Source organism: Embiotoca jacksoni, unplaced genomic scaffold, assembly GCF_022577435.1.
Source record: "Embiotoca jacksoni isolate LCO1_2020_lvr unplaced genomic scaffold, fEmbJac1.0.p SCAF_1, whole genome shotgun sequence".
Classification (NCBI taxonomy): Eukaryota; Metazoa; Chordata; class Actinopteri; family Embiotocidae; genus Embiotoca; species Embiotoca jacksoni.
Window position 1 is genome coordinate 1,004,244 of NW_027185229.1, and position 27,200 is coordinate 1,031,443.

Below are 27,200 nucleotides of genomic sequence, written 5' to 3' on the forward strand. Positions count from 1 at the left end.
TAGATAACTTACAAACCCATTAACAATCATCATGCAGATAATAACACCAGCTCATTCCCATGAACGCCAGTTAATTACATCCCAACCTTGAAACCAAGCTTAAAAATAAGTTTTCAAACATGTACTTGAACTCAGTATTTATTTCCTAACAGTTTAAAGCTTCGGCCTACTTTTAAACCCATGTGTGTTGTTTTAGTTGACCATTAAAAAATTTTTTTCCCCTTGTGGGATTAATAAAGTAACTATCTATCTATCTATCTATCTATCTATCTATCTATCTATCTATCTATCTATCTATCTATCTATCTATCTATCTATCTATCTGTCTATCTATCTATCTATCTATCTATCTATCTATCTATCTATCTATCTATTCACGACGGCTTTATATTATATTTTCATAATTTAAACGGTGTTTTACGACTGACATTGAATGCAGCTTAACACGTCGACACGCCCCCTCCGTCTGTTTGTTACCGCCCACAAAGTTACTCAGCCAGGTGACAGCTGAGCTTGCACGGAACCAGGAACCAGCACGGAACCAGCACGGAAGCCGCGCGCCTCCACCAACAGACCGCATCACGATATTTCTCAGCGCCCAAATCAAAGTCCACACATCATAATTGACTTATTAATCACAGTTATTGTCTATTTTTATGTGTCCGTAGTCTGAAAGCCTCCTTCCGTCCGCCGTTGCAGAGTAGGCAGCTAGCAGCGCGAGGACGTCGGTAAACGTTGGCCTGTGACGTGTCGACCGGAGAGGACTCAACGGCCGCTGCTGTATTTCTGTCCCCGGGTAACGTCACACAGACCGCCGCGGAACATGTCGGAGCCGGCCGGGGAGGCGAAGCTGGAGGGGAAGCAGGCGAGCAAAGAGGTGAAGGAGAGCGAGAACGTGGCGGAGAAATATTCAGCCATGACCGTGAGCAAGAACAGCGAAGTGACCATGGGAGAGCTGTCGAGCGCCTTCACCGCGGTGCCCACTCACAAGCCGGTGAAGAAGGTAGGACACCGGCCGGCAGCAGGTCCAACACCTCTGAGGACACCGCCTCCAGAGTAACAGCAATATTATATGGAATATTCTGTATCTGTGGCAGCATCTGTTTCTGGTCCTCACTGGGCACCAGAAGTATGCTGGGAGTAAATCATAAATAAAGATCAAATAAAAGCAGTAGCCTTGATCTCAACCCTTCACCTGCCAGATACAGACATTTAACACAGTTTTTAATTGATATTGATTTTCTCTTAGTGCAAAATAAAGAGTAACAACACTGCAGACATGTTTCTGTTGGGGAAGAGAGGGTTTTAAAAGGTTGTTTGTTTGTTTGTGTGTGTGTTTGTGTGTTTGTGTGTCTGTGTGTGTGTGTGTGTGTTTGTGTGTCTGTGTGTGTGTGTGTGTGTGTGTGTTGTACCCAGATAGTGAAGTAGTAAGTAGTCATGGGAAGTCACTTCCACCATCATGTCGAGAATAACTACAGTCTGGAACAACAGAAAGTTACGGTCAAAGGTCTTTTTTATTTATTTACAAATCCTAAAAGTACCTTTTTACAACCTGCACCTCCTCTGCACCTCCTCTGCACCTCCCTCGTTAACAAAAGATTCCCAGACACAAAGAAAAGAGAAATATTTCCATGCAAAAATTGTAAAACAACGATGACACATTCAAGGAACAAGGAAGAGCTGCGTCTTGAATTCTTGAGGCTTTAGGACGGAAAATATTCACGCGCTTCATCGCGGCTGGACAAAAGGGGAACAAATAAATACCAGTTCTGAGCAGAATAAACTGCTGAGTCTATTTTTATGCTGTGAAAGCACTGAGCTCATAGTTTGAGTTTGTCAAATTCAAAGTCCCAACATGCTCAACCAAAGATTTATTGTTCAGTCTGGCAGCTTTACATTAACTGCTTCACATCCTCATTCTGGAGGCGCTTTGTTTACAGCTGTCATCACAGATGATGAAATGATTTCAACAGTAACTCAGTCAGGGCAGCACAGTTAACATATGTATGATATGTAACTGTCTCCTGGACGGCTGACGGCTCCTTTTATCTGTCATATGAAGTCTAATAAAGCTCCTGAAGGTGTTTGTTGTTCATGTAGTTTAATCCCTCTGAGTTTAAAGTTAAATGGTCATTTTGTTAATGACCATTTTGTTTGTTGTTAATATTTAGTTGTTAATGGTTAAATTAAGGTGCAAGCTTACAAAAAGATTATAAAAGGGAATTAGACTGGAGATGATGGTTGAGTAGGGCTTTTAGCTACTTTTATTAGTCAAGCCCCATTAATCGTGTTTACTACTGTAATCTCTTTGACATGCATTTGAAAACAAAACAATGACGCGATCAGAAATACCGTTGGTAAGAAATAATGTTGTCAACAATATTCTTCTAAAACACAGAAGAAGATGTCTTAAGTTGCTTTTCTTAAAATTCTAACCTTAGTTAAAGACTTCTGTCTGTCAGGTGAAACATAAATACTCTCAGATATGAAACATAACTTAAATACACACCACATGCAGTAAAATGATATAAAACAGGTGATAAACTCAGCTCACGCAGAGCAGCGCTCATCAGTCCTTCAGGCTCTGGGACCCTGAACCTCACACCGTCCTGTCCAGGAGGAAATATGTGGCGTCTCTTCACCTAATCTCCACAAAACAGCTTCACATTGTTCCCGGTTGCCGCGGTGTTTAACTGGTATGTGGAAGGTTTTCAGTGGCAGGACGACTGTATCCTGACTAGAGAACCTGGAGAAGATGAAGCTGAGTGGCGTTAATGATGGAACATCTTGCATCCTACACTGATAAAGGCTGCAGGCTCATTTCTTACACTGCAACTACATAAAAACAGATTTGGAAACATCACCCGGCACCGTAAAGAAAAGGAAAACAAACACGTTCCAGAAAGTGTTGAGGTGTGCAGATCTGCCTGTTTACGGTTTCATACCTTCAATCTGGAGTTTGCGTGAGAGAAAATACTCTTAAAGATCTCATGTTACTACAGAGCACGCAAAACCTCTGTCAACACAAATGTTCTGATTACTGCTGCGATTAAAAAAACAGCTGAGCAGGCAGGAAGTTATGTACACGACAAAAACATCAGCTCTCCCTGTTACAGTAAACATGCACTGTGTATATGTGTAGAAATGTATATGTGTATATATGTATATGTGTATATATGTATATGTGTATGTACACTCCTTATTGGGATACAGAACATGAAAACTTTATGAATAACTTGCAGCAGCTGAAATAGTGCAAAGTTTTGTAACGCTGAAGTCTGTTAGATGTGTGAATTAATCACATTTCATGTCACTTTAATACCTCGATATTAAAATAAAACTGAACATCTTTGGCAACTTTAATTTGTAGGATTCATTGAAAGCAGTGAGTTCAACACACCACAGTGGAAATGTGGTTTCTGGTTTTTATTTCCCAGCGGGGAATCAAATTCTGTGATTACAGCAAATCTGAGAGGGGATGTTCACCATCATTGCACAAGCAGGGGTCAGAGGTCATCCACACCAGAGTTTGGGTCGGGCTGCTTCCCTCTGTAACATCTATTTCTGGAAATACAACCAAATGAGCTCACTACTTTGAGGACGAAAATCATGCTGCCAAAGTGTTTGTGGCTCACAACTTCTTTCCATCAGATCCTGTCGAGTCACGTAAACAATAAACAGAAACAAAAGCCTCCAGTTTCTGAACGGTTCTTCATTGAAGTCTGAACAGAACCGAACCTCCATCTGAACTCTAGAGTTAACTTTTAAACTGCTTCTGTCCTTACGTTGAAATACTTCCAGTTTTTAAACCTGCTGTGAAATAACTGAAACACGACTCCTGTTTGTTTTAGCAAATCCAGTTTGTGGAGGACAAACAGGAGTTCAGCAGGTTCCCCACCAAGGCGGGTCGGCGCTCGCTATCCCGCTCCATCTCCCAGTCATCCACCGACAGCTACAGCTCCGGTAACAAGCACAGCTCACGTCTCTGCAGCACGTTGTGTCTCACTCATTTATTATTTTAATAAAAAAAATTACATGCTCTATTATCATTGATGTAAACTGTACCAGTGTGGTCGGAGAGCTGAAGATGAATATGGAGCTCTAAGTTCATCCAAACATCAATACATATTAAGTTTTAAAAAAAAGAAAAGAAAACTCAATGTTGATTTTTTGTTTGTTTGTTTGTTTGCTCCTTATCATATATTCAATCTTTAACAAACTGGTCATACTGAGTACCTTCCTCTGTCTTTAAGTGTTTAAACCCTCTTTTCCTCTGCAGCTGCGTCGTACACCGACAGCTCCGACGACGAGACGTCTCCACGCGACAAGACGCAGACGAACACGAAGGGCAGCAGCGACTTCTGTGTGAAGAACATCAAGCAGGCGGAGTTTGGAAGGCGAGAGATCGAGATCGCAGAACAAGGTATAGCACAGAGAGGATGGCGTGACCTCAACGTGACCTCAGAGTGACCTCAGAGTGACCTTACAGTGACAGTGTCCAGATTTACTGATCTGTTTTCATTTGATCTAATTCAAGAAATTAAAACTGGACCAGCAGCTGCAACACACAGTTAGAAAAAATGAGCAGATTAAAATAAAGTTGAGAGAAAAAAAAAAAAAAAGTTATTTCAAAGAGAGCTTTTATCCAGAGATATTTTCGGTCTGTTCGGACTTCACTATCTTTCTGTTTAACTTAGGTTAGGTAGGTTAGGTTAGGTAGTTACTTTATTAATCCCAGAGGGGAAATTTTTTCGCTACAGCAGCATACAGGAAGCAATAAGATAATAATAGAATAATAGAAAGCAATAAAATAGCAGTAAAAAATATTAAATATAAAATATAAAATGCACAGTATATACAGTACAGTATATATATATATATGGTAGAAACTGCCCCCAACCCTCTGCTGTCACAGCCGGTGGACATTTTGGCCAGTCAGTGAGCGAAGTGAATTCTTTGTCTGAATGCCTTTGAACACACAGCTTTTTTTTTGCACTGGCCACAACAGACTGGTAGAACATCTCCAACATCTGGCTGCACACATTGAAGGATCGAAGTTTCCTCAAGAAAAAGAGTCGACTCATCACCTTCTTGTAGACAGCATTGATGTTGGTCTTCCAGTTCAGTCTGTTGTCATGGAGACACCAGGTACTTGTACTCCTCCACCATGTCCACCTCCTCTCCCAGAACTCTCAGCGGTTGTGGAGCCGTCGTCTTCCTCCTGAAGTCGACCACCATCTCTCTGGTCTTGGCCACGTTCAGGAGCAGGTGATTTCTTCCCGCCCACTCCACAAAGTCCTCCACTACTGCCCTGTACTCGTCCTCCCGTCCATCCCTTATACACCGTCCACTGCAGAGTCATCAGAGAACTTCTGCAGATGTCTTGACTCTGAGTTGTAGTGGAAGTCAGTGGTGTAGAAGGTGAACAGGAAGGAGACAGAACAGTTCCCTGAGGAGCTCCAATACCACTGACCACCGTATCAGACAGCACACCGCCCAGACGGACAAACTGTGGTCTGCCTGTCAGGTAGTCAGTGATCCAGGAGACGGTGGACGCGTCCACCCCCTCCACCCACAGCTTCTCCCTCAGCAGCAGTGGTTGGATGGTGTTAAATGCACTGGAGAAATCAAAGAAAGTGATTCTCACAGAGTCACCGGTTCCATCCAGGTGAGACTGAGCTCGTTGCAGCAGGTAGATGATGGCATCGTCCACTCCCACATGAGGCTGGTACGCAAACTGCAGCGGGTCCAGAGAAGATTTCACCAGCAGCCTGAGGTGGGCCAAGACCAGCCTCTCCAGCACCTTCATCACATGAGATGTGAGGGCAACCGGTCGGTAGTCGTTGAGGCCGGATGGAGTCGTCTTCTTAGGGACTGGAACCAGGCAGGACGTCTTCTACAGCACCGGGACCTCCTCCTGCTTCAGGCTCAGGTTGAAGAGGTGTTGTAGGACCTCAGCCAGCTGGACGGCGCAGGTCTTCAGGACCCCAGGGCCGATGCCGTCAGGTCCTGCAGCCTTGCGCTGGTGGTCTCTCCAGCTGTCTCCTAACCTGGCCAGTCGTCACAGAGAGTGGGGTGGGGTGGGGGGGTGGGGGGGGTGGGTGGTCATGGTGTCGATGGAGGAAGAGTCCTTTGAGATTGAGGGCTCTATGCAGTTCACCAGGAGGGGGGGGCAGAAGAGGTGTTTGGGAGGTGTGGTGTGTGGAGGAGACAGATGAGGGTGGTGAACTAAACCTGTTGAAGAAACAGTTTAGCTCATTGGACCTCTCCAGGTTCCCCCTGGTTGTTCCTCTCCAGGTTCCCCCTGGTTGTTCCTCTCCAGGTTCCCCCTGGTTGTTCCTCTCCAGGTTCCCCCTGATTGTTCCTCTCCAGGTTCCCCCTGATTGTTCCTCTCCAGGTTCCCCCTGGTTGTTCCTCTCCAGGTTCCCCTGGTTGTTCCTCTCCAGGTTCCCCCTGATTGTTCCTCTCCAGGTTCCCCCTGGTTGTTCCTCTCCAGGTTCCCCCTGGTTGTCTCTCTCTCCCCTTGAACCCAGTAATCTCCTTCATACCGGTCCACACCTCCCTCATGTTGTTCTGCTGGAGTTTTGCCTCCAGCTTCCTCCTGTAGGAGTCCTTGCACTCTCTCATCTTCTCCTTCAGGTGGCGCTGCACTCTCCTGAGCTCCTCCCTGTCCCCAGACCTGAAGGCTGCTTTCTTCTTATTAAGAAGAACTTTCAGGTCACTGGTGATCCACGGCTTATTGTTGGGGAAGCATTTTACAGTCCGGGATGGTACGGTGGTGTGTTCACAGAATTTGATGTATTCTATGATACAGTCCGTCCTGCTGTTGATGTCCTCCCTATGTGGTCCACACAGCACGTCCCAGTCCGTGGACTCAAAGCAGTCCTGCAGGGCGTCTTTAGCCTCCTGTGTCCACCTCCTCACAGTCCTGGTGGTTACAGGCTGCCTCTGCACCAGAGGAACATACCTGGGGGTCAGCAGGACCAGGTTGTGGTCTGATCTACCAAGGGGGGGAAGGGCAGTAGCACTGTATGCATCCATGGCATTAGCATACAGGAGGTCCAGAGTTTTATTGTTCGTGTGGGGCAGTTAACATACTGGTGCAAAGTTGGCAGTACTTTATCCAGACTGGTTAAAGTCTCCAGTAACTAACAGAAATGCACCGGGATGCTGAGTCTGAAGTTTGGACACAGTGGAGTAGATGGTGTCCACTGCTGCCTCTACGTCAGCTGATGGAGGAACGTACACAGCGATAACAATGGCGGACGTGAACTCCCTCGGTAAATAATACAGACGCATCCCCACGGCTAGAAGTTCAATGTCCGGGCTACAGAAACGTTCCTTCACACACACGGTCGGGATTGCACCACCTCTCGTTCACATAGACTTCAATCCCTCCACCTTTCATCTTACCGCTCTGAACAACATCTCCGTCCGCCCGAACAGTCCTGAAGCCGGGTACGGCCGCGCTGTGGTCCGGGAGATGTGAGTGCAGCCATGTCTCGGTGAAACACATGATGCTGCACTCCCGGTACTCTCTCTGGGTCTTTACCAGCGCCGAGCTCGTCCGTCTTGTTGGCCAACGACCTCACGTTCCTCATTAAGATCGCCGGTACCGATGGTTTATATCTCCTCCTTCAGTTTAGCTCCAGCTCTGCAACCCCGACCTCTTCTCCGAAGTTCGTCTGGGATCTCAGGCCTCGCTCCGGGCAGCAGCAGTAGAGGTCTACTCAGCGCGATCAGCTGATCACGAGAGTAAACAATAACAATGCCCCCATCCAGAAAGAGGAAAAATTACGGTCCATTGTCTGACCGTTAACTTAACACACGTGAAGAAAAGAAAACAACAACTCCGAAGAGAGAAGAAAGAAAGAAAAATACTTAAAATAAACTTAAAATACTTAAAACAAAACACACTCGGGGGGGGAGCTGCTGTAACAGGCTACCGCTAGAGCGGCGCCATCTTCGGCCATCAATGTTCAGTGTTTTAGGTCAGAATGAACAAGTTCTAATGGATCTGTTTCTGTCTCGTCTTGTCCAGACATGTCGGCGCTGATCTCCCTCAGGAAGAGAGCGCAGAGTGAGAAACCGCTGGCAGGAGCCAAGATAGTGGGCTGCACTCACATCACCGCTCAGACGGCGGTAAGACTGTACCTTCAACACCTGAGACAGGCAGCAGGGAGACGGGGTGTAGGGAGACAGGCAGCAGGGAGACGAGGTGTAGGGAGACAGGCAGCAGGGAGACGAGGTGTAGGGAGACAGGCAGCAGGGAGACGGGGTGTAGGGAGACAGGCAGCAGGGAGACGGGGTGTAGGGAGACAGGCAGCAGGGAGACAGTGTCTCTTCATCAGGACATTTTTTCACTGTATTAAAGGATTAAAGTGATCAGTTGTGAGTATTTTCATAAATGTTTTCATCAGTCAGCTGATCAGATAAACTGTAAATCACAGACTCGGTTCATTTCATCTTTACTGAATAATAACATACTTGTAGACTGACTGATCTACAGTCTGATATCTGACCAGTGAACCGCTCTTCCTTCCTATTGGACCGTTACCATGGTGACCTCCTGCTGTGTCTCCAGGTGCTGATCGAGACGCTGGTGGCTCTCGGGGCTCAGTGCAGGTGGACAGCCTGCAACATTTACTCAACCCAGAACGAAGTGGCTGCTGCTCTGTCAGAGACAGGTGAGCTGTGGACATCATGTCACCACCGGTGATGTTAGAAGAAGATGTTTTCTTACGAGCAGAGTTCTTCCACGTGAGCGTCTCCTGTTTGGAAACGTTAAATAAACTTGGTTCAGCCCTGCTGAGATATCAGGATCTCATCAGATGTTCCTTTCAGAGAAGGAGCAGCAGGACCGCACTCCTTTTATCTCAGGTTGCTACGTGACGCTCTGAGGACGTACTAAATATCCACAGGAGACATGTTCATGAGGTGAAGAGCTGAATAATGTGTTCAGGTGTCTGCTGGTCTGTAACGGACTGCTCTTCATGCTGGGCTGTTCATTAAACTACATCTGTCACTGCCGAACACATCTCCAGCTTCTTTCTACACCTAATAATGACCTTCATGTCCAGTCGGAGAAGCTGAGAAGGATTTCTTCTGCAACATATTTTACAGTTGAATTTGAACTGTGAGTGTTTATTTACTGGTGTTATGTAGACTCTCGTGTTCACCAGCGTTGATGTCAGAGGCCTCAGGATGTTCTCCTGCTCTGCTCCAGGTGTGGCGGTGTTCGCCTGGAAGGGCGAGTCAGAGGACGACTTCTGGTGGTGCATCGACCGCTGCGTCAACACGGAGGGGTGGCAGCCCAACATGGTGGGTGGAGACGTGGACAAATACACCACAAGTCAAACTGTTCCCTAGTTAATATCAGTATGTAGATATTTTTCTTTGTAAAAAAGCAACATAACTTCTCCCTCTCAGATCCTGGACGATGGAGGAGATCTGACTCACTGGATGTACAAGAAGTACCCGAACGTCTTCAAGAAGATCCGGGGCATCGTGGAGGAGAGCGTCACCGGGGTTCACAGGTCAGTCAGCGTCTGCTAGATGTGAACTTCCTTTTTTAATATTTAAACACATACAAAACGCGTTCCTGTCTTCTCCCTTCAGGTTGTATCAGCTGTCCAAAGCTGGAAAACTGTGTGTGCCGGCCATGAACGTGAACGACTCGGTGACGAAGCAGAAGTTTGACAACCTGTACTGCTGCAGAGAGTCGATCCTGGACGGGTGAGTGAGCCGCAACACAACTCATTCACAAACACCTGCTCAGGAACTTTAGAGACACCAGCCAGTGGAAGGTGTTAATACAGAGAATAAAGAGGTGACAGTTACAAACACGCCCGCTAACATCTCTGACTGGAAAACATGATCTCAGCTGCCAACTCACCGAAATGTTAAATAACAGTAGTTCCCTTTTTTTTAAGTGATAAAAATGAAAATCTCATCATTTCACATGAATCACTGAGAGATTAGTTTGTGGAAAAGCTTTGTGTAAATCTTGTTGTGGCTCCAGAGGGAGTTCAGGAAAGTCTGATTTAAAAACCTCATCAGAGTACCAGACCTCATCTTCAGTAGTGTTCATGAATATTACTGCTGCAGCCCAGGTGCATCATGGGTAATATTTGTAGTGGGTTTTTTTCAGGGCCTTGACCTTAAATGAGTAAAAAAGACTTGTGCTGTGTTCCAGATGTTGTACGTGTGTTCCAGATGTTGTACGTGTTCCAGGTGTTGTACGTGTGTTCCAGGTGTTGTACCTGTGTTCCAGGTGTTGTACCTGTGTTCCAGATGTTGTACGTGTTCCAGGTGTTGTACGTGTGTTCCAGGTGTTGTACCTGTGTTCCAGGTGTTGTACGTGTTCCAGGTGTTGTACGTGTGTTCCAGGTTTTTCCAGGTGTTGTACGTGTTCCAGGTGTTGTACCTGTGTTCCAGGTGTTGTACGTGTTCCAGGTGTTGTACGTGTGTTCCAGGTTTTTCCAGGTGTTGTACGTGTTACAGGTGTTGTACCTGTGTTCCAGGTGTTGTACGTGTTCCAGGTGTTGTACGTGTGTTCCAGATGTTGTACGTGTTCCAGGTGTTGTACGTGTGTTCCAGGTGTTGTACCTGTGTTCCAGGTGTTGTACCTGTGTTCCAGGTGTTGTACCTGTGTTCCAGATGTTGTACGTGTTCCAGGTGTTGTACGTGTGTTCCAGGTGTTGTACCTGTGTTCCAGGTGTTGTACCTGTGTTCCAGGTGTTGTACGTGTTCCAGGTGTTGTACGTGTGTTCCAGGTTTTTCCAGGTGTTGTACGTGTTCCAGGTGTTGTACGTGCGTTCCAGGTGTTGTACCTGTGTTCCAGGTGTTGTACCTGTGTTCCAGGTGTTGTACCTGTGTTCCAGGTGTTGTACCTGTGTTCCAGATGTTGTACCTGTTTTCCAGGTGTTGTACGTGCGTTCCAGGTGTTGTACCTGTGTTCCAGGTGTTGTACCTGTGTTCCAGATGTTGTACGTGTGTTCCAGATGTTGTACCTGTGTTCCAGATGTTGTACTTGTGTATTAACAGTCATCACTGATTTCTGGGTAAAATAATTAAGACTGCAGATATTTTGGAGGGTGGTGTTCACATGATGAGGTCATTTCCTGTCAGGGGGATGGACGGATGTCATCTGGAACACAGCACAGATCTCTTTGATCAGTTATGATTCTTTATTTTTAAACTGTCCCTCATATTACAGGATCAGTTCAATTTCACCGAACATGGATCGGCTCAGGAAACACTGCTGCTCATTAGCACCTCTGTGGGTTTCTAAAAGTCTTCCTCTGTGCTGACTGGAGCTTCTCTGGACTCTGATCATCTGAGAACGTCCCTGTTTACTGTTAATTATCACCTGCGTTCTTTCAGTGTGCCGACTCAGCGGTTTCTACGTCTGCTGCTCAGGATTTATCTGTTGATGAGTTATCAGTAAGCTGCCCTGCTGTCCTGCAGCAGCTGGTCCCGTATGAAGCAGATGATTTATTCTGCAAAGAGAAAAACATTTTACACAGAAACAGAACATACATCACATGATCAGAGAATATTTTTACCGTCTGGAACAGACCGAACCAAAGAACATTTTACTGTCCGTGATGATGGAGGAGCCAGATTTCAGAGTCCAACACAGACGGACGGCTTTTTGTTTTTAACTTCCACTAAATGTTCTGACTTTGTGTGTCCAACCTCTGCAGCCTGAAGAGGACCACAGACGTCATGTTCGGAGGGAAGCAGGTGGTCGTGTGTGGGTACGGAGAGGTGAGAGATTCTTCTCATGACATGCAGCGCTCATCTTCATCTTCATCACGCAGCAGAGGAAACATTCAGGAGGAGACGTTTTAGGACTAGAAACTCACAACACGAGCCAAGAAGTTCAAACACCAACAGAGTGCAGCTGTCGTCTGACTGAGGAGTTCAGAACATGTTCACGATCACAGTCTGACTGCATTTACATGAATAAGATAAGATACGAGAGAAGAGATGGGATACCAAATGATAAGACTCAGCTTAATAATGCAGGAAAGAAAATAAAAGTACACAGGAAGACAAAATTAAAAATACACATGCAATAAAAAAGAATAAAATAAAAGAGAAAACATTTTTAGAAAACTGTAAAAAAAATAAAAACCAATGTATAAATACACACACGCAAGCCATATACATAAAATATATAAATACACCTTGATAGGTACAGAGTAATGTCAAGAAAAAAATTATTATTGCATCTAGGTGATAAAAAAAGTATTGTTTATTTTGAAATTCCAGGATATATTGTAAATTGCACGGAAATGTGCACTTTATGAGTAATGTGTATAAGATATATTTAATATACAGTATAATATAAATGTACAGAAAATGATAGAGTACAAATTAAAATGTATGAGGTATATATTTGTAATGTATATATTAATAAGTAGTAACAATATTTGATTAAATATGATAGATCTGACTCAAAAAGCAGTGATGGTGAAAAGTGGCAGGTGCTACGACTAATAATAAGTCATGTGACGTGTTTGTATTGTTAGTGTTTAGTTTTATTTCTGTTGGTCTGACATCACATGGTTTCCCTGTTTTGTGCGTCCAGGTTGGAAAAGGCTGCTGTGCTGCTCTGAAAGCGTTGGGAGCCGTCGTCTACATTACAGAGATCGATCCCATCTGTGCCCTGCAGGCCTGGTGAGCACGGCCAGCTGATCGCTGATGTTTTTACATGTAGGAATAAGAGGAAACAGAAGCAGAGCAGAGCAGAGCTGCACAACTGTCCAGAGAAAGATGATGTTCTTCTTTATCTCCCAGAATTATTAACTAACATTCAGACAAGCACGCAGGAAGCCCCGCCCCTTCATGTTGAACTGATGTGCTGATTTCTCTCCTGTATAAACAGCATGGATGGATTCAGAGTGGTCAAACTGAATGAGGTCATCCGGCAGGTTGATGTCATCATCACATGCACCGGTAACGTGACTCTGGGATCTGGGATTAGTTTTTTTTTATATTTCAATCTATAACAAATGCTTTTTAGTTGATGATTCTCTGTCAGTTCCTGATTTACGTGATGAACACAGTCTGGTTGTGTGTGTGTGCAGGGAACAAGAACGTGGTGACCAGGGAGCAGCTGGACCGCATGAAGAACGGCTGCATCGTCTGCAACATGGGGCACTCCAACACCGAGATCGATGTGGTAACGTAGTGACGATGACGGCAGTTAAATCCATCCTGGTTTCATTTCAATCAGTGTGCACAAACATGCTCAAACAATCAGGGACGTTCTGGTCTCCTGCAGGCCAGTCTCCGGACCCCCGAGCTCACCTGGGAGAGGGTCCGCTCGCAGGTGGACCACGTCATCTGGCCAGATGGGAAGAGAGTCATCCTGCTGGCTGAGGTGACCGGCTGCATCCATCCGACCGTCACGTCACGTGACCATCACGTGACCATCACGTGACCATCACGTGACCACAACACACCACAGAGATTTCCCTCTTCATTGGTTCTTGCCAACACGTTGATTTCCTCTCCGCAGGGACGTCTCCTGAACCTCAGCTGCTCCACCGTGCCCACCTTCGTGCTGTCCATCACCGCCACCACTCAGGTGACGTGTTGTTGAAGTCCCTCCACGGTTATTAAAGCCGTCCTCTGCAGAGAGGCTGAGATAAGCTGCTGATGTGACCTGGAAATGTCACGGTACAGAGGAGGCTCACAGCTGGAGCTTCTCTCTGATATCAGAAGGCCAGAGTTTCATTTATTCTCCTTCATGACGTGTTTATTTCCATCAGTGTGATGACTGCGTGTGTTTTCAGGCTCTGGCTCTCATCGAGCTGTACAACGCTCCGGAGGGACGCTACAAGCAGGACGTTTACTTGCTTCCCAAAAAGATGGGTGAGGATATGAATACTTTAACGGCTGGCCGAAGTGTTTTTCATGTTCAAAGCTTCCCAGCAGCATCGCTCACGGTCGGGCTGTGCGACTGCAGCGCAGGAATTTACTGCTTCAGCACTCCGCATTGCATGCAAATTCAGAGATTACAAATTTACGACGAGATTAAGTTCCTCTGTGAAGTGACTCGTGCAGTCTGGTTCTGTTCGCGGTTACCTAACTCGCTCTGTGACTGTGCTCTTCTGCAGGAGGGTTTACTGTGTGCAGGCCTTTTGTGTTTCTTATGAAACAACCTCATCCTTATTTTACAGATGAATACGTCGCCAGTCTGCATCTGGCCACGTTTGACGCTCACCTGACAGAGCTGTCTGATGAGCAGGCCAAGTACCTGGGTCTGAACAAGAACGGCCCCTTTAAACCCAACTACTACAGGTACAACTCTCAACATACTCAATCTTTTAAAATAATATATTTGTAAGAAAAACTGCACTTTTTAATGGATTAAAACTTATTGTTCATCTATTTCATTCTAAAAATATACAAATTTCTATTTCAAATTATAGCCTACAATAATGACTTTTTTTTCTTTACCAGACCAACAATTATAAAACCAGAATTTCACACAGAGACAAATAGCTTAATCCTGAATAAACCTTGAGGTACTTTGTAGATAATAGATAGATTATAGCAGGCTAAATAAAACCAAGAGTTTCTCATCATAATGTGTTTGTGTTATTCCAGGTATTAATCTCCAGACACCTCAGAGCACCTCTACGTTCCTCATAAAAACAGATTTCTGTATATTGTATTTTTTACTCTTCACAGGATGCGCAGCTTGTGTTTAGTTGTACTTTAGAGGCCGTGGCAGGTTTTTTGCTTTACTTGCTGCTTCCCACAGACGACGCACTCAGCTGGCCATGAAAACTTAATGTACCTGCAGCACTCAGCTGTCGGATACGGTTCCTATTGCATGTTTTCATACTCGCTGGTTCCTCTCTGAATAATATATCAGTATATTGTGCCAAATGACTGAGAGGAGGATTTCAGTTGTTCTGAAATGTTTATGGTTGGTTGTGAAATCAGTTAAACTCTCATTTGATGCTGGTTTTTTTCAGTTTAAAAAAATATATATAAACACTGTAACAGATTCATACCCACAAAACTCACTGAGCTTCTCTGACACGTTATTCACACACTGACGTGCAGACAGACAGACTCACTGCTGGCAGTAGGTGCCCTAACTGCTCCAGCATTTTAGACACTTTTAGCTCTTGGTTTTGGCTCTCTAATTAACTGTTAGCTTAAATCTGTTTACAGCCATAAATCAGAACAAAAAGTGTAGGCATGTTTTGAGTTGTACAAAAAGACAAACAGCCGATGTGAATCTCCCGACTGAATGTTTTTGGACCAAATCAGAGCCGGTGGATATGAAACTTTGAGTCATCCAGATGTTTGGTTCTTTGTGTTGTCGGCGGAGCGTTTGCCTCCAGATGAGCCATAACGACGTGATCAACTGTAAATCAGAACTTGGCTCCTGTCGGCGTGTGTTGGATTGTGTTTTTACCGTCCAGTGGTTTAAAGTTTTCCTCCTGCTTTGGTATCGAAGAATTTATTTTAAAACATTCCATTCACGAGCTGCAGAGGAGTCGCGCCGCCCTCTGCAGCATCATCAGCATCATTCACCACCTGCAGCAGCGTCGCTACCTGTTCACCTCTAAAACACACAAGAAGACAGGTTTTCTGTTTCTTATTAAAACGCGTCCTTAATGAGGTTTTGGTGTCTGGTTAGAAGGATTTCTGCACCTCAGGGCATTCAGATATCTCAAATTATGTGTAAATATATTTTTCTCTGACTGTAGTATCAATGTCTAATCTCACTGTCATTGAGATGAAATATTTAGTGTGATCCGATCAGATGATGATGCTGTACTGTATCAGCTGTGAGGTTCATCTGTCCACAGTGAATGTGTTTGGTGTGTGACGCCGGCTGAGCATCATGCACCGTGTTTATTCTGCTCACCGTGGTTTTATTTCTTCGATTTGTCAGGACTCTGATCTGGAGTTAATTAGAGGACGTCTGTTTTTTGGTATTTTTTTTTTTAATTAAAGAATTTAACAACAGTAAACCCAGAGATGCAGTGCGACTAGACATGGATAAGTTTTATTTTTAGCACATTTAACTCTCAGTTGTGTTAGCTGTCTCTTCTGTGTTATCTTGTGCTGTCGTAGGTGTTTTAATGACACAGTGTTTCTGTTTCATTGTTTTAAAGGCTTGAAAATGTTTAGTGAAACTCGTAAAATGCACAAGTTCACATTAATCTCTATATTCACCATATTTTTAAAATAGCGGGCACACTGGATGAATATGTTTAGTGATTTATTTGAATTTAAACTGTATGTATAACGTGTCGGTTGAGTCTGGCTGCTGTATTCGATGCAGGGGATCGTTGGGCTGACTTTACTCCAAACAGTATTACTCGGTATCCTGTTGCGTCACCCTTCAAAACAACCTAAAGATCCTCTTCACGTGCAGGTGACTGCTGCATTTCATCTGTGACATAACTGTGAATGATTTCTGTCTGAGTCGCAGCCGACAGCGTGCTGCAGCGAAGTGCTTCTCATCTTTGCACTAACAGCTTTACATCCAAGGACATTCAGTGAGGACATCATCGCGCTGTAACCGTGGTTACTGATCAGTTGACGGTGCCTTGTGACTCACTTTACTAATCAACGTTTTTCTCAGAGTACGTTAACGCCCAACACGGCTGTTATTTTGCAATATACAGTGAAAGCTATGCAGCAACACGTCCTCTCCTCTGTCTGATCAGTGTTTCACATTACTCATTAATATGCTAATAATTACTGTAAGCTGTTTTAGACATTATTAAGAATCATTTTAAACTCTGTTGTGAACGTTTTACATTTATTTTAATGTATCTTTCATCCCAGTTTTGTTTCTTCTAACAAACCTACAGTTTCATTTCATAATAGCACTTGAAAAGCTGATAATAATGCTCGTTTTAACCAAGTTTAACTCTGTTATAGAGACAAATGAATATGTTACAAACGGGAGCAAACAGCTGGACTCGAGTCAAAAAACACCACCGTGATCTGACGGTTGTTGCTGGTTTGGAGTTTTTGATTTGGAGACAGCTTTGTAAAATATAGATCGGCTAAAATGTAAGCTTATATTTTTAACACTCTATCTGTAGTTTAGTTTGAAGAACACGATTTCAGCAGTTACACCCTGTTAAACTTCTGTGCACTATTTCCTCCAATAAACTGCTGTTTTAATTTAAATCTGTCTCAGATGCATCATTTCACAGACTGGTGTGTTGCCTATGTGCCCAACGACACTTAATGTTTGGGATTACATTTATATCATAATTAAATCACTGTGTATATAGTAAATGTGTAGATGCTTCAGTAAGAATATAAAGCCTGCGTTTTTTTTTTTATTATATATTTTTTTTTATTAAACAAGATATACATTTACAAACCATGTAGACAAGTACTCATTATATTGTACAGAAAAACTGAAATGTGGAATGAAATAAAGTCTGTAAAATAATAAATAACAGCAGGAAAAACAATTAAAACTGCAAGCAGTGATATGCCGACCCTCGCACGCTGCAGGTCGGGGAGCCGGTGGGTCGGGGCCGCGGGTGGGCCGGGGAGCCGGTGGGTCGGGGAGCCGGTGGGTCGGGGCCGCCGGTGGGCCGGGGAGCCGGTGGGTCGGGGAGCCGGTGGGTCGGGGCCGCCGGTGGGCCGGGGAGCCGGTGGGTCGGGGCCGCCGGTGGGTCGGGGAGCCGGTGGGCCGGGGAGCCGGTGGGTCGGGGAGCCGGTGGGTCGGGGCCGCCGGTGGGTCGGGGCCGCCGTTGGGCCGGGGAGCCGGTGGGTCGGGGAGCCGGTGGGTCGGGGCCGCCGGCTCCCCGACCTGCAGCACGCGAGGGTCGGCATATTCCCGCTGGCAGTTTTATTTTTTTTCTCGATCTCGTTCCTTGTTCTTCTTCTTTTTTAAAAAAGGCTTTTTTTTTTGCAGTTTCAACATCTTCAAAAACTTGGTCGGGCCCCACCGGTGCTCGGGCCCTAATCAAGATAACTGCACTTGGATACATAAATTCCCTTAATGTAAATATATCAGGAAGAAAAGAGAGAAAAATAAAAATCTTTTGTAGTATTAATAAGTTTGAGAGTCTCAACATATTCTTTAATTTCACTCAAAAATACAGTGAAGTTGGGGGAGATTTTTGATCTTTGACATTTATGAGTGAACAAGTTTACAATTAATTCATTATTATGATTTTCGTTTTTAAAAAATATGTAAAAACACTCGATGTGATGTCATAGCGTCAAACTCTCGCAGAAACACGATCGTCTCGCGAGACTACGCTGCCCCCCTAAACATTATGGACGTCGGTGGGAACGGCGGAGGGCTGCCTGGGAACAACAAACAGAGAGCGATGCTGCCGAACAAAAGCAGAGGCGAGTTCACCCGCAGCCAGAGGAAAGACTCCGAGGTACGAAGACACAAGTCCGCCGTTGATTTACAGCTCGGACACCAACACGAGGCCGTTACTGCTGCTGGCTAACGGAGCTAGCTCGGTGGAGCTTCACCGGCGGTTCGACATGAACCGGAAACTAACAGCAGCTAAGATCTGCTGTTATCATATATATTTATATTTATTTATACATAATTAATTAAGCTGGATATCCCTGTTCTACCTGGCGCATGTTAACTCGTATAACGTTGAACAGCAGTGTGGGATTAGCAGGAGGCAGCTAGCCGCTGCTAGCCAGCCTCAGGCCGGACTGGAACCGGTTTACATGTTCAGGTTAAAGGTAAAAGGTTAAAGGTTAAAGGTCAAAGGTGCTTCTTCTGTCCGCTGCTCAGCTGTCATCTCACCTCCAGGTGTTACACGGATCCCCTCAGACTGCAGATCTGCTCCTTTAATCAGCTTAAAACAACCAGGAAGTCAAAGTCTGACCGGTTTCATAACAACGCAGTTTATGAAACATCAATCAGAATAAAACGAAGTATAACAATTATAACTCAATAACTTAATCCGATGAGTACAGAGGTCTGCTGCGGTCAGTGTCTGAATCCCACCAGATATTAAATGTGTAAACATTTGGTCAACGTCATATCTAATATTTCTCTGTTCAGGGGCTGTCGGAGTTTCCAGACCTCGAGTTCGACTACTCTGACACGGACAAGTGGTCTGCAGAGCTGTCAGGTGTGTGTGTGTGTGTGTGAGAGTGTGAGTGTGTGTGAGAGTGTGTGAGTGTGTGTGAGAGTGTGTGAGTGTGTGTGAGTGTGTGTGAGAGTGTGTGAGTGTGTGTGAGAGTGTGTGTGAGAGTGTGTGAGTGAGTGTGAGAGTGTGTGAGTGTGTGTGAGAGTGTGTGAGTGTGTGTGAGAGTGTGTGAGTGTGTGTGAGAGTGTGAGTGAGTGTGTGTGAGAGTGTGTGAGAGTGTGTGTGAGAGTGTGTGTGTGAGAGTGTGTGAGTGTGTGTGAGAGTGTGTGAGTGTGTGTGAGAGTGTGTGAGTGTGTGAGTGAGTGTGTGTGAGTGTGTGAGAGTGTGTGAGTGAGTGAGTGAGTGTGTGAGTGAGTGAGTGTGTGTGAGTGTGTGAGTGTGAGTGTGTGAGTGAGTGAGTGTGAGTGTGTGAGAGTGAGTGTGTGTGAGTGTGTGTGAGAGTGTGTGAGTGTGTGTGAGAGTGTGTGTGAGTGTGTGTGAGTGTGTGTGTGTGTGAGTGAGTGTGAGTGTGTGTGTGTGAGTGTGTGTGTGTGAGTGTGTGTGAGAGTGTGTGAGTGTGTGTGAGAGTGTGTGAGTGTGAGTGTGAGTGAGTGTGAGTGTGTGTGAGTGAGTGTGTGTGTGTGAGTGTGTGTGTGTGTGTGTGTGTGAGTGTGTGTGTGTGTGTGTGAGTGTGTGTGTGAGTGTGTGTGTGTGTGTGTGTGTGAGTGTGTGTGTGTGAGTGAGTGTGAGTGTGTGAGTGTGTGTGTGTGTGAGTGAGTGTGTGTGTGTGAGTGTGTGAGTGTGTGTGTGAGTGTGTGTGTGTGTGAGTGTGTGTGTGTGAGTGAGTGTGTGTGTGTGAGTGTGAGTGTGTGTGTGTGTGTGTGTGTGTGTGTGAGTGTGTGTGTGTGTGTGTGTGAGTGTGTGAGTGTGTGTGTGTGTGTGAGTGTGAGTGTGTGAGTGTGTGTGTGTGTGTGTGAGTGTGTGTGTGTGTGTGTGTGAGTGTGTGTGTGTGTGTGTGTGTGAGTGTGTGTGAGTGTGTGAGTGTGTGTGTGTGTGTGAGTGTGAGTGTGTGAGTGTGTGTGTGTGTGTGTGAGTGTGTGTGTGTGTGTGTGTGAGTGTGTGTGTGTGTGTGTGTGTGAGTGTGTGTGTGGGGGGGGGGTCGTCATGGAGACGGAGGTTTGTGAATGCGTCACTCTTTCATAACCTGTAATCGGTGTGATGTTTTTGTCTCAGAGCTCTACAGTTACACCGAAGGACCGGAGTTCGCTCTCAACAGGAAGTGCTTCGAGGAGGAGTTCAGAGCTCACGGTACGTAATGAGACACGCTGTCGTATTAATAATTATAGACTAACGACGAGGAAACCAAATGTTATTATCTCCTCCTCCAGTGTCCGATAAGAAGTGGACGGAGCTGGATGTGGAGCAGCACAGAGCTCACGCCATGCGCCTGCTGGACGGCCTGGAGGTCATCGCCCGGGAGAGACGGCTGAAGGTGGCCAGAGCCGTTCTCTACATGGCTCAGGGTCGGTCCGCCTCTCGTATCCACGACCTCCAACACAACCACATCCTAACAGAAGTGGAGGATGTGTTACGGCGGTGCATCTGTTTTCTGTGCAGGGACGTTCGCGGAGTGCAGCTCGGAGGCCGAGGTGCAGCACTGGATGAGATACAACATGTTCCTGCTGCTGGATGTGGGAACCTTCTCCGCTCTGGTGGAGCTGCTCAACATGGAGATCGAGTAAGTTCTCCGGCTGGTTGGAGTCCACTTCCAATTAAAAACTCTAATTTTGCCCCCAAAAGTTTTCTGGAAAGGATTGACGTTCAAAAGTTCTCCAGATTAGAAATGAATGATAACGAGAACTTTAGTTTAATTTGAGTTTTTTAATCATAAAAGGTTTATCCAGAAATAAATCAGTTAATGAATCGTGATGATGTCATAGTTTCTGAGGAGTCTCTAACATGCTGCGATCCCCTCTGTGATGTTTCTTTTAGTAACAGTGCTGCTTGTAGTAGCGCCGTCAGGAAACCGGCCATCTCCCTGGCGGACAGCACCGATCTCAGGGTGCTGCTCAACATCATGTACCTGATGGTGGAGACCATCCAGCAGGACGACCCGGCCGACAAGCCCGAGTGGAAAGTCATCAGAGAAACCGTCCGGACGGAGCTCGGTAAATTCAGCTGCCGTCACGTGGAGGACGTGCAGGAAGTCTCTGTAAACTAACGACCTGCTTCTGTCCAGGATCTCCTCTGTTCAACAACGAGCCCATCTCCGTCATGCTCTTCGGCATGGTCACCAAGTTCTGCAGCGGTCACGCCCCTCACTTCCCCATGAAGAAGGTCCTACTGCTGCTGTGGAAGAGCATCATGGTGAGAAACGCTCAACCGACCCTCCCGTAGAAGGCTCCGGTGCGGACGTGAAGCGCTGAGCTCCTCCTGTTTCTCGGTTTCAGTTCACGCTCGGAGGCTTCGAGCAGCTGCAGAGCATCAAGGTCTGTAAGCGTGAGGATCTGAGTCTTCCTCCTCTCCCGGAGGACAGCATCCGGGTCATCCGCAGCATGAGGGCGGCGTCTCCTCCGGCGTCGGCGTCCGACCTCATCGAGCAGCAACAGAAGAGAGCGCGCCGCGAGCACAAGGTACTCGCTGCTGCTTCGTACTATTGAATATCAGTATTTCTGCACATATTGAACATATTTAATTCATATTTTTCTGGCCAAATACATTACTTGTGACCTGATATTGGCCCCCTCATTGTTTACATGCTGTCTGTCCTGCTTCCTCCACCGTGTCATCATGATCTCTGTCCTCGTGTCTCACGCAGTCGCTCATCAAGCAGGACAACCTGGACGCGTTCAACGAAAAGGATCCTTACAAGGCCGACGACTCCCGAGAGGACGAGGACGACAACGACGACAACGACAACTCCATCGAAGCCGAGACGTTCCCGCTGGAGAGGGACGAGGTGATGCCGCCGCCGCTCCCTCACCCGCCCTCAGAGAGGGTGTCCTTCCCCAAAGGGCTGCCGTGGGCTCCCAAAGTCAGGTACCGTCAACACTTACAGACGACAATCTGTTGGCTCCTTCGTCAATAAACATTTCAAGATTCTTGGATTAATGTTGTTTTTGGTTTTTTTGCTCCAACAGGGAAAAAGACATTGAAAATTTTCTGGAATCGAGTAGAAGTAAATTCATCGGTTACACACTTGGAAAGTAAGTTTGTTTTTAGTCATCAAAACTGAACAAAGAAACCTGACTTTATTTAACATGTATGTTCTGTAATAAAGTATTAAATGGAGTTTATTTCTGTGCAGCGATACGGACACGGTGGTCGGATTACCGCGGCCGATACATGAGAGCATCAGGACGTTGAAGCAGGTAAACATTTCTCACGGCTCCCTGAAGGTTGGTTGAAGGTTTTCTTTGAGCTGCAGAGCTCCTGGACTTCAGATGAATCATCTTCGTGGTGTTTTTCAGCACAAGTACGTCTCTATAGCAGAAATACAGGTCACGAAGGAGGAGGAGTACCAGAAAACCCCTCTGTCTGGGGTAAGTCCTCACAAAACAACATCACTTTGATACTCTGTAGTGAACCAGATCCGCTCTTCACCCTCCTGTTGGTGAAGCTCAAACTGTGGATGTGTGGTGGTGGAGTTCTTAGGTTGTGACTTGTTGTGTGTCGTCAGGGTGAAGAGGAGGTGGAGATGTGTTCCACTGAGCTGCTGTACCAGGGCATCCTGCCCAGCCTGCCTCAGTACATGGTGAGAGCTGCAGTTCATCTGCTGCCAGACACTCACACATACAGATCTGATGGAACTAAAGATACAGTTTGATGCTTCATTTAAATAGTTACAGGTTTATATACTCTATCACAATCAGCCTTCAGTTCAATATCTACTTTAAACTACTTAAATCTCCAGTTTCATGTGTTGAGATAAAATTTAAGATGTTTAAAGTACCGCAGGCAGAAGATGGACGACATCTGTTGACTGTTTCACCGAAATCAGTCGTAACATGATCACACACACACACACACACACACACACACACACACACACACACACACACACACACACACACTGAAGTTTTAATAACCAAACAGGCTGCTACTGAAGGAAGCTCAAATCTCAGCTGTCAATCATGATGTTTTATTGATGATGTAACAATCCAGTAGGTAAGTTTTAGACTGTTAGGAAGAAATTAGGATGATATAAACATAAATTTCTGATGTTTGGACATTTATAAACTATATTATCCAATCAGAGATGAGCGTTATCTGTATGTTAATAAATCCTGTTTGTCCTCCACTGATTCAGTCGGTTCTTTAAATTGAACCTTTTTGGCCCAACAGTCTCTCAGGGGAAGTATTTATGTAAAAAAATCAACACAAATGTTTAAGTACCAAAGAAAGCAAACATTAATGAAGAGTGAATTTATCATTATTGATATACTTTAGTAATCCCAGTGGCTCACCGTACGAACATCATCCTCCCCTGTGTGTTCGTCTCTCTGCCGTCCTGCCGTGTGTTTCTGAACGTCAGATCGCTCTGCTGAAGATCCTCCTCGCCGCCGCGCCGACCTCCAAAGCCAAAACGGACTCCATCAACATCCTGGCAGACGTGCTGCCGGAGGAGATGCCGTAAGTGGGCTTAACATCCTGCCGGCTCCTCCTGCAGTCCGGCATCAAGTTCTGAGGACTGGCAGGACTCCATCAGCACCAATATCACATCATTATATCATTATATCATATTATATCATTATTAAGTGGGAAAGGTTTAACGTGTCGCGTTACTTTATTTGATTACTGGAGCGTATTGATGTCTGATGAGGTTTGTCAGCAGATTATTTTTCTTTCCTTTATGGGACCATTAAAAATGAATAATCCAGGGTTTTGCAGGCTGAGTTGTGAGTTGCAGGTTTGAAGTGAACATGTGAACGGTACCGGTCGGAGGTCGATGACCCGATCTGGGCTCCTGGTTCTGATCCGCTCTGTGACTCCGCAGGACCACCGTGCTGCAGAGCATGAAGCTCGGCGTGGACGTGAACCGACACAAAGAGATCATCGTGAAGGCCATCTCCGCCATCCTGCTGCTGCTGCTGAAGCACTTCAAGCTCAACCACATCTACCAGGTGGTTCAACAGGAAATCACTTCATGTCCCTGCGGTTCGTTGGATTGAAGGACACGTCCTCTTTATCTGACTGCGTTGTGTCTTTCACAGTTTGAGTACATGGCTCAACACCTGGTGTTTGCCAACTGCATCCCCCTCATCCTGAAGTTCTTCAACCAGAACATCATGTCCTACATCACAGCTAAGAACAGGTCCTCTGACAGCCTCTTTGAACAACACAGATCCTCTCCTTTACTGACAGAAAGCATCAGTGAACTGTACTCAAAGTGATTTCTATTTCACCGTTTCAGTATTTCAGTGCTCGACTTCCCGTACTGCGTCGTGCACGAGCTGCCAGAGTTAACCGCAGAGAGTCTGGTGAGTCGTCTCCGTCGGGTTCATTGAAGTGTTGCTCTGATGTCCAACTACTGTCTGCTGATGAGCTCTGTGATGATCTGTGACAGGAAGCAGGAGACAACAACCAGTTCTGCTGGAGGAATCTGTTCTCCTGCATTAACCTGCTGAGGATCCTCAACAAACTGACCAAGTGGAAACACTCCAGGACGATGGTGAGAGCTCGTCTGGTTAAAACATCCACGACAGAACGGCAGCTGTTTAAACTACAGGGTTGACTGACGGCTGTTTAAATTACAGGGTTGACTGACGGCTGTTTAAACTACAGGGTTGACTGACGGCTGTTTAAACTACAGGGTTGACTGACGGCTGTTTAAACTACAGGGTTGACTGACGGCTGTTTAAACTACAGGGTTGACTGACGGCTGTTTAAACTACAGGGTTGACTGACGGCTGTTTAAACTACAGGGTTGACTGACGGCTGTTTAAACTACAGGGTTGACTGACGGCTGTTTAAACTACAGGGTTGACTGACGGCTGTTTAAACTACAGGGTTGACTGACGGCTGTTTAAACTACAGGGTTGACTGACGGCTGTTTAAATTACAGGGTTGACTGACGGCTGTTTAAACTACAGGGTTGACTGACGGCTGTTTAAACTACAGGGTTGACTGACTCTCTACAACCGTCCATCCGTCTCTCCTCCACCAGATGCTGGTTGTGTTCAAGTCCGCTCCCATCCTGAAGAGGGCGCTGAAGGTCAAGCAGGCCATGATGCAGCTCTACGTCCTGAAGCTGCTCAAAGTGCAGACCAAGTATCTGGGCCGCCAGTGGAGGAAGAGCAACATGAAGACCATGTCGGCCATCTACCAGAAGGTCCGGCACCGCCTCAACGACGACTGGGCCTACGGGAACGGTGAGTGGAGGAGGCAACACCTGTAATACTATGTACTGTATGTAATACTATGTACTGTATGTACTGTGGAGGTGAAGACCGTCGCGCTCCCTCTGAGTCTGATTGTGTGTTTGTCCCGGATCAGACCTGGACGCCCGTCCCTGGGACTTCCAGGCCGAGGAGTGCGCTCTGCGGGCCAACATCGAGCGCTTCAACAGCCGGCGCTACGACAAGAGCCACAGCAACCCCGACTTCCTGCCGGTGGACAACTGCCTGCAGAGCGTGCTGGGGCAGCGCGTGGACCTGCCCGAGGACTTCCAGATGAACTACGACCTCTGGCTGGAGAGGGAGGTCTTCTCCAAACCCATCTCCTGGGAGGAGCTGCTGCAGTGAGCCCATCAGAACCAGAACCAGAACCCCGTTACTGTGTTGTGACGGACGGGTGGAGGATCTCTGAGGTCACGCTGCTCTTCAACCGTCAGCTGGTTTCACTCCAAACAAACGCTTCATGTGACGAAATGCTGCCTTTAAACACGTTTGACATCGTTGTGATTTCAGTCAGAAATAACATCCTTTTTTATTCATGTTCCCGCCACTTTTTTACTGAATCAGCTGATACAGAATGAGTTTAGCGGAGCTCCTCCTTTCCATCCTCAGGTGTTCGTGTGCCTCTGACCTGCCAACACACGACCATTTGTTCACCTTTAATTTGAAATGAGTTTATTTGGAGGAAATCTTCCGTTTTTTCTGTTAAGACGAGACTCAGCAGGTCGGATACGACATTCCTGCTTTTATCCTCTTCAGAGAGGAACAGCTGATTGAAACGGTTGGTTCCTGGTTGCTCTGCGTGCGTCCTCCCCTCCGGTGTGCTGGGAACCCTGAGGCCTCGCTCACACCGTATTTGACCTTTAGACGTGATATTTGACCTCTAAGAACGAACCTCATCGTTATCGCTGATTTACTTCGTGGTGTGTGTAAGAGGAGAGAAGATTTCTGGTTTGAAATGTTTGAGTTGGAACAGCTGTTCTGAACTGAAGAGGAGAATCACTTTAATTCCCAGTTACACACCCCGTCTCCTTTTCCAGCTTTTTTTTTATTTTTATTTTTCTGTTTTTATTAAAAAGGTTAAGGAAATGAAAATACATGTAAATTGTGAAACTTATTTATCATAGTTTTGTCTTTGAATCCTGTAATAAAAAGATACTGTAATTCATGTAGTCTTTAATTTTGAAGGTTTCTCTTTGAGCGAGATGCAGACAGGAAGTGATGAGAGGAGGAGGAACTGTTGCTGGTGTTGTAAGTACCTGAATCCTCCTGCAGCGTGAAGGAGTCACAGGGAGGTGAGAGAATATCTCAACATCAGCATTAGGACATCATGAATCCTCCAGATCGTAGAAACATGGAACACCCTGAACTCATATCTGCTTCATCAATAACTCCATCACAGCAAATGGCTCGCTAGCGCCCCCTACAGAGATGCCCCGGCGGCTACATTTACCTCTGTGCACGAGATTCTGTGGACACGTGTATCACACCTGGACGTACAAAAAAGTTCCAACGCACCATTACGTCAACTCGACAGGAAGTCCGGCATTTTGAATTTAGTTGCTATTTTTGGCGATTCACACATGAAAAAATGACCAAAAACTGATGTCAAAACGACATAGCATGTCGCTAACCCTAACCCTAACCCTAAGGTGAACCCTAACCCTAAGGTAAACCCTAACCCTAA

General features: G+C 45.9%; 2 protein-coding genes across 3 annotated transcripts; both read left to right on the forward strand.

Moving 5' to 3' along the window:
• Positions 1-474: 474 nt before the first annotated feature.
• Positions 475-17,184, forward strand: LOC138200718 (S-adenosylhomocysteine hydrolase-like protein 1). Of its 2 annotated transcripts, XM_069153600.1 has the most exons (18): positions 475-608; positions 700-1,003; positions 3,852-3,963; positions 4,280-4,423; positions 8,042-8,142; positions 8,585-8,687; positions 9,227-9,321; positions 9,430-9,536; positions 9,619-9,735; positions 11,709-11,772; positions 12,599-12,687; positions 12,896-12,966; positions 13,098-13,192; positions 13,295-13,393; positions 13,532-13,600; positions 13,809-13,887; positions 14,196-14,316; positions 14,626-17,184. In XM_069153600.1, exons 2-18 carry the CDS (start codon positions 824-826, stop codon positions 14,630-14,632), a joined length of 1,653 nt encoding a protein of 550 aa, XP_069009701.1. In that variant the 5' UTR covers positions 475-608; positions 700-823; the 3' UTR covers positions 14,633-17,184. The 2 variants fall into 2 exon arrangements, with proteins under 2 accessions (XP_069009701.1, XP_069009693.1); XM_069153592.1 differs by having other exon boundaries at positions 475-1,003.
• Positions 17,185-18,252: 1,068 nt separating this feature from the next.
• Positions 18,253-26,681, forward strand: strip1 (striatin interacting protein 1). Its single transcript, XM_069153609.1, has 20 exons — positions 18,253-18,404; positions 19,052-19,121; positions 20,352-20,426; positions 20,507-20,641; positions 20,736-20,856; positions 21,111-21,286; positions 21,358-21,485; positions 21,569-21,751; positions 21,937-22,157; positions 22,259-22,324; positions 22,426-22,489; positions 22,589-22,660; positions 22,798-22,872; positions 23,653-23,750; positions 24,115-24,241; positions 24,332-24,432; positions 24,532-24,598; positions 24,685-24,789; positions 25,285-25,489; positions 25,614-26,681. Exons 1-20 carry the CDS (start codon positions 18,294-18,296, stop codon positions 25,859-25,861), a joined length of 2,448 nt encoding a protein of 815 aa, XP_069009710.1. The 5' UTR covers positions 18,253-18,293; the 3' UTR covers positions 25,862-26,681.
• Positions 26,682-27,200: the final 519 nt, after the last annotated feature.

Bases quoted from the DNA above. Each gene is read 5' to 3' on its own strand.
- LOC138200718 (XM_069153592.1), top strand. From the start codon at position 824: ATGTCGGAGCCGGCCGGGGAGGCGAAGCTGGAGGGGAAGCAGGCGAGC. The intron at 1,004-3,851 runs GTAGGACACCGG...TGTTTGTTTTAG, and splicing joins CTCACAAGCCGGTGAAGAAG to CAAATCCAGTTTGTGGAGGA. The intron at 9,322-9,429 runs GTGGGTGGAGAC...TCTCCCTCTCAG, and splicing joins AGGGGTGGCAGCCCAACATG to ATCCTGGACGATGGAGGAGA.
- strip1 (XM_069153609.1), top strand. From the start codon at position 18,294: ATGGACGTCGGTGGGAACGGCGGAGGGCTGCCTGGGAACAACAAACAG. The intron at 21,486-21,568 runs GTGAGAAACGCT...TCTCGGTTTCAG, and splicing joins TGCTGTGGAAGAGCATCATG to TTCACGCTCGGAGGCTTCGA. The intron at 22,490-22,588 runs GTAAACATTTCT...GGTGTTTTTCAG, and splicing joins GCATCAGGACGTTGAAGCAG to CACAAGTACGTCTCTATAGC.